The sequence below is a fragment of the Prionailurus bengalensis genome, chromosome D2 (genome assembly GCF_016509475.1).
Source record: "Prionailurus bengalensis isolate Pbe53 chromosome D2, Fcat_Pben_1.1_paternal_pri, whole genome shotgun sequence".
Classification (NCBI taxonomy): domain Eukaryota; kingdom Metazoa; phylum Chordata; class Mammalia; order Carnivora; family Felidae; genus Prionailurus; species Prionailurus bengalensis.
In genome coordinates, this window is record NC_057351.1 from 49,722,801 (window position 1) to 49,728,800 (window position 6,000).

The 6,000-nt window shown below is 45.3% G+C and overlaps 1 protein-coding gene across 3 annotated transcripts in view; it reads right to left on the minus strand.

Moving 5' to 3' along the window:
* BMS1 (BMS1 ribosome biogenesis factor) overlaps positions 1-2,021 on the minus strand; it is a 46,637-nt gene extending 44,616 nt beyond the window's left edge. For 2 of the 3 annotated variants that reach the window (XM_043596939.1, XM_043596937.1), the window contains exons 1-2: positions 1,895-2,021; positions 151-360 (exon numbers count right to left, since the gene is read on the minus strand). In XM_043596939.1, the coding sequence (XP_043452874.1) occupies positions 151-326 (176 nt within the window). In that variant the 5' untranslated portion in view covers positions 327-360; positions 1,895-2,021. Of the gene's footprint in view, positions 1-150; positions 361-1,254 lie in introns of all 3 variants that reach the window. The other variant, XM_043596938.1, reaches the window with a different exon arrangement.
* Positions 2,022-6,000: the final 3,979 nt, after the last annotated feature.

Below are 6,000 nucleotides of genomic sequence, written 5' to 3' on the forward strand. Positions count from 1 at the left end.
TCTCTCTCCCTCCCCCTCTCTCTCCTCTTTCTCTCTCTGCCCCTCCCTCACTTGTGCTGTCTCTGTCTCTCTCAATATGAATAAAACCTTAAAAATAAATAAGAATAAAAAGGATAAATGGAAAAACAGCTAGGCCCCAGCTAAACATACCTGTGAAAGGATCGAGCCATCCGCACAGCAGACTGTACTGCAAAGGCTTTGGGGTTTCTCTTCCGGGCATCTTCCTCATCTCCAATTTGGAGATCCTGCAGATGCCGTTTCTTCTTCTTCTCAGCTTTGGGCCCACTGTTTTTCTTTCTGTGTTTCTTCTGGTCCTTAGTCTCCATAGTGGCTTTTTACCAATTCACAAGTAACTCTAACCTACATTGATGAGGCAGGGATGGGGGAAGCATTTTACAATCCAGACAACACCCAAGGAAAAAGAGTAAATTTCATTTATTTCTTTAGGAAGAAATATGTGTTCACACAAGGATAGAAATCCCTAATTTCAATTCTCTGTTATGCTAGAATTAGATCTGTTAGTTACTTCTGCTTAAATTACTTTTTATTCATCTTAAGTGTCTATATCAGCACTGCCCATTTCTTCAATGATGCAAATACTCCATTATATCTATACTTTCACAGTGGCCACTAACTACATGTGGCTTTGAGAATTTAAAATGTATCCAGTGAAACTGAAACATTGAAATTGTATATAATTTTAGTTAATTCCATTCTAAATTTAAATAGCCATATGTGACTAGTAGTTACCATACTGGACAGCTCAGCACCTAATATCAATTGGACTAATGAAGTGGTTTCCAAACTTAAAGTATTTTGAAGACATTTTCTTTTTAAAACTTAAAGCATTTTAATGAACCTCCAACATGATAGCAGTGTTACTTTCTAGTACCTGCTGATACTGTAAAAATTTTAAATTATAATAATCACGTATATACATTTAAACAAAAACAGTAACATCTACATGTGTAAGTGATGGCTGGTTGTGGAGGATGCCTGGAGACCACACGGATTTGCAGAAACCCTTACAAAGATTTCTGAGCATCCCGGGAATTCATAGCCCATTAATTGAGAACCACCAGATTTAGTGAGTTTAAGGAAACCAGGCTGTATACAATCTGAGCGCTTGGTTAATTAAAACAAAACGAAGTCTCTTCACTCAGTTAGGGCACTGAATTAATTTCAGCTCAATAAATACTTGTGTCTGCCTATGATGTACGAGGCATTTTGCCAGGAGGGGACTACAGCTGTTACCTGACTAGCAAAGGAAATCCAAACCACTATCTTCCATGCCACGCAGTAAGGGCGAAGTCAGAAGGCTGCACTTAGGCGATCAGAGATTTCCCCCACAGGCACGCACCAGCGCAAACAGAAAGTCCACGTATATACCAGCATAACGTCAAGAAACACTACCCAGGAGTGAGGGGAGCCAAGTTCAGGGAACGCTTTGAAACTAAACAGCTATGTGATTTCGGGGCATTATTTTTCTTCTCTACTTTGTTTTGGTCCCGAACTTGTACTGACACTTTTCGCACTTTCAGGACGTGGTGGGGGGAGGCGGAGCAGGATGGGAAAAGCACAACTGGGAATCAACAGATGTAGCTCAGGTCTGAGCCACCTGATAGGATTACCCCGCCAAGAAAAACTTCTCACTTCTCCCTGTCACCTCCCCACCCTGTGCCGACTCTCCGCACGAATTCATTCAGCCATTCCCAACGACCTCGCAGCAAGTCTCCGGCAGGTACGACGTGTGACTCTCCACCTGAGCGCCTGAGGCGCTCTTCGGGGGCAAAGACTGTCCTGAAGGACCTCGCCAAGTGCGACTAGCAAAGCTCTTAGAACCTCAGGTCCCGGGACCCCACCACCGCCGCTTCCCCTAACCCGCGGCCGTTACCGGGTTCACAACTGCTTCTTCTCAAGTCCGCATGGACAGCGCCGGAAACGGAAATGCGCCCTACGCGCGGACTAAACACGCCGGCAGGAAACAGAGAGGCAAAAGAAAGAGACCGACGCAAGGGCGAGTCTGGGAAAAGCCTGAAGGAAGGCTCCTGATTGGCTGAGGAGGGCAGGAGACGACTGCGCGCTGCGATCCAACCTGAAGCCACGCCTGCGCCGTCGCGCTTCCTGTCTGGCGGGGACAGCCGCCGCACTGCAAATACTGGGATTTAGAGTCCCATGCATCCCGCTCGCCCGGGATCCCCGGAGGCTGTGCTGACAGTTGGTGCAGGATGAAAGACGAAGTAATATATTTAGTCCTGGTCAACCGGAGTCACGGCACCCGTCCCCTCTAAATGCCAATGGCATCGCGTCCCTCCGTGGCCTGATGGAATATCCCACGGTTGGGAGTCTCTCTGACATATTTGCCTGCCCTTCCTTAAAGATGACAAGAGCTGGAGGCGCCTGGGTGGCTCAGTCGGTTAAGCGTCCGACTTCAGCTCAGGTTATGATCTCACAGTCCGTAAATTCAAGCCCTGCGTTGGGCTCTGTGCTGACAGCTTAGATCCTGGATCCTGCTTCAGATTCTGGTGTCTCGTCTCTCTCTGCCCCTCCCCTCCTCATGCTCTGTCTCTCTGTGTCGCAAAAATAAATAAAAACATTAAAAAAAAAATTTTTTTAAGATAACAAGGGCTGACCATTTCTCGGACTTTTTTTTTTTTTAATGTTTTATTTATTCTTGAGAGAGACAGAGTACAAGCGGGGGAGGGGCAGAGCGAGAGAGGAACACCCAATCCTAGCAGGCTCCAGGCTCTGAGCTGTCAGCACAGAGCCGATGCTAGACTAGACCTCATAAGCCGTGAGATCACAACCTGAGCCGAAGTCCACGCCCAACCGATTGAGCCACCCAGGAGCCCCTCTCGGACTTCTTTAGTGCTGTGATTCCCGGGTTTTGCCAGCACCAACAGACTCAGGGAAGTGACAAACATCATCAGTTTTTACTGGACCATTCCCATCATTATAAAATATGCAGCTATTTCTCTCCTCTTCCAAAACAAACTCCTCTCGGTTCCATTTTCTGTAACAGACACCACACCTTTTCTCCGTGCCCCTTTGTAGCAAAATTTCACAAAAGAATTGTCAAGATGTTCTCCAGTTTCTCTCCTATTCTCTATTAGATTCTCTGCGCCCAGCACACCACCAACAATCTTGGCTGCTCCTTCTCAGTAGCCTTTGCTGAAGATTCTTCCACTCCTACCTGACATGCTTAAGTTAAAGACAACCCACAGGGCTCAGCCTTTGGTCTTCTTTTGCGTCTATACTTATTTCCTAGGTGATCTCATTCTGTGGTGTGATTTTATATGTCACCTGTATCAGTTCATGTATCTCGGCTACAAATTCATTCTTCATTGCCTACTTCGCAAACATTTTTCCTTTGACGCTGGCATATATGTTAAGTTTTGTCAGTAGAGGGCAGTGGAGAGACCTTGTAGGAGCAAGCTTTCCGGTCCTGCTCTGCTCCTTGGTCAGGATTCTGTAGATGGGTCATTTCTCCAGGGCCAGCTCCTCCAGTATGTGGTGGCCAGCAGTGCCCCACTCTTTCTCCACGTTCCTCCACCTCTTGGCATTTTTGTCATGGAGTGACTCCCCTGAGACACTTACCTTTTCCGTAGCACCCGGAGAGGGATTTCCAAGTTCCAGTGGTGCAGCATCATAGGGACCACCCTGATACCAGTGGGCCATGGCCATACCCCTTCAATGAGGTCTAGCTCTCCACAGATGGAGGTTGGGGGTGAGGAGTGGGATTGTTCCTGGGCCCTCTATCTCTGTCCTAGGGTAGTAGCTACTCCTCAAATCTGCTATTCTTAATATTCTTTAGAGTTCTCTTCTTACTAGCCCATACCCCATTGCTCCAATCCCCTGTTGTAGCTAGTAAGTTTTAATGTAAACTTTCCCTGTTCAAATTACAGTGTAGTTTCTCTTTCCTAATTAGACCTTTAAAATACACCATCATTTGCCAACAACTCCCATATTTATATCAATGACTCAGATCTCTTTCTTGAACCCCAGCTGCCTCCCTCACATATCTATTTGGATGTATAATAGACATTTCAAATGTAACATGCCCAAGGAAAACCCATGATCTCTCTCAAACTGGCCGTCCAGTTTTTTATCTCAGTTGATGACTGTTCTAGCCATGAAGTTGATTAGGCCCAACACTTCAGACACATCCTTGTCTCCTCTCTTTTTCTAGCCTCCATATCCAACCTATCAGGAAATTCCTATTAACTCTACCTTCAAAATGCAACCGCAGGGCACTTGAGTGGCTCAGTCTGTTAAACGTCTGACTTTTGATTTTGCCTCAGGTCAGGATCTCTTGGTTCATGAGACTGAGCCCCAAGTAGGGCTCTGCACTGACTGTGTGGAGCCTGCTTGGGGTTCTCTCTCCCCCTCTCTCTCTGCCCCTTCTCTGCTGTCTCTCTAAGATAAATAAATAAATTTAATTTTTTTTTAAAAAGACATGTACAAGAGTGTTCACAGCATTGTCCAAACTGGGAAAAAGCCAAAAGTCCATCAGCAAAAGCATGAATAAATTATAGTATATTGATACAATGGAATAATATGTAACAAGGAAAATAAACTACCATGAGCAACAATATAGATGATATTTAGCAAAAGAAGCCAGACACAAAGGAGAACATATATGTTCCTATTTATATAGTCTGAAACTAGGCAGAATTGACATATGGCAATGGAAGTCAGGATAATTGTTCCTTTTGTAGAGGAGGGGAATATATGAGTGGGAGGGGTCTTGCAGACAGCTCTGGAGTGCCTAGTAGTGTTCTGTTTCTTCATCTGGTGCTAGTTTCTGGGTTGTTGACTTTGTAATTATTGAGCCATACACTTGGGCTTTGTGTACTTTTGGAATGTATATTCTATTCATGTTTACAAGTCATGTATTTTTTTAGTCAATAAATTGCCATTTTAGGTTCTTTGTCCATTTTTCTTTCCCTTTAATACTTAATTATGGATTAAGATTCCCCATTTATATTTAGGAACCTTCCAGAGATTGCTGAGGGGCTCTTACAGAAAGTGGTTCTTAGCCTACTGGGGGCAATAGATCCCTTGGAGAATTTTATGCATGTCCAGAAAAATTCACTTGTTCACCCTCATATACAGTTGTTAAAATTTCACACATTTCTGGACCCATGAAAGCCTACCATAGCCCAGATTAAGGTTTTCCAAAGTCTACTTCTTTTTTTTTTTTTAAACCATTTATTTTTTATTTTTTTTTTAATTTTTTTTTTCAACGTTTATTTATTTTTGGGACAGAGAGAGACAGAGCATGAACGGGGGAGGGGCAGAGAGAGAGGGAGACACAGAATCGGAAACAGGCTCCAGGCTCCGAGCCATCAGCCCAGAGCCTGACGCGGGGCTCGAACTCACGGACCGCGGGATCATGACCTGGCTGAAGTCGGACGCCCAACCGACTGCGCCACCCAGGTGCCCCTAAAGTCTACTTCTAAAATTCTCAGGAGTTCTCCTACAGGAAGAGGAGCAGGTATCCATCCCTGGGCAGGCCTTCTGGGCAGTGGGCCAGGCATGAGGCAGGGCATCCCTAGCTCACAGGGGAAGCCCTGGGAGAATGGACAACAGTAAGTGAGGTCCTTATTCATGTCAGCTTATTGAGGTCAGGCTGTTCAACTTCACGGAAACAGCTAAGGTTGAGCATGGCTTCACTGGATGATTTCTGGGCCAGTTCTTGTCAGTGGGATGACTGTGTTCAAAGTTTACTATGAACACGCTATGGTCAGGCAGGGACACCCAGACAAAGTGCATCAGGTTGTGTGGCCACCAGCTCAGTCTCTATGGCAGCATAAAGATGCTGTGCACGAAGGACAAAACCATCTCTACTTTGTGGGTCTTCCATTTGCAAGAAAAGGACTTCTATCCCTGGTAAGGAGAAGTGCTCAGGGTGATAGAAGTCAGTACAGGACAAGCACTACTCCTTGGGGCTCCCTACTTGTAAACTCAAGACAAGCTTCATGAGAGCAATTTCAAAAA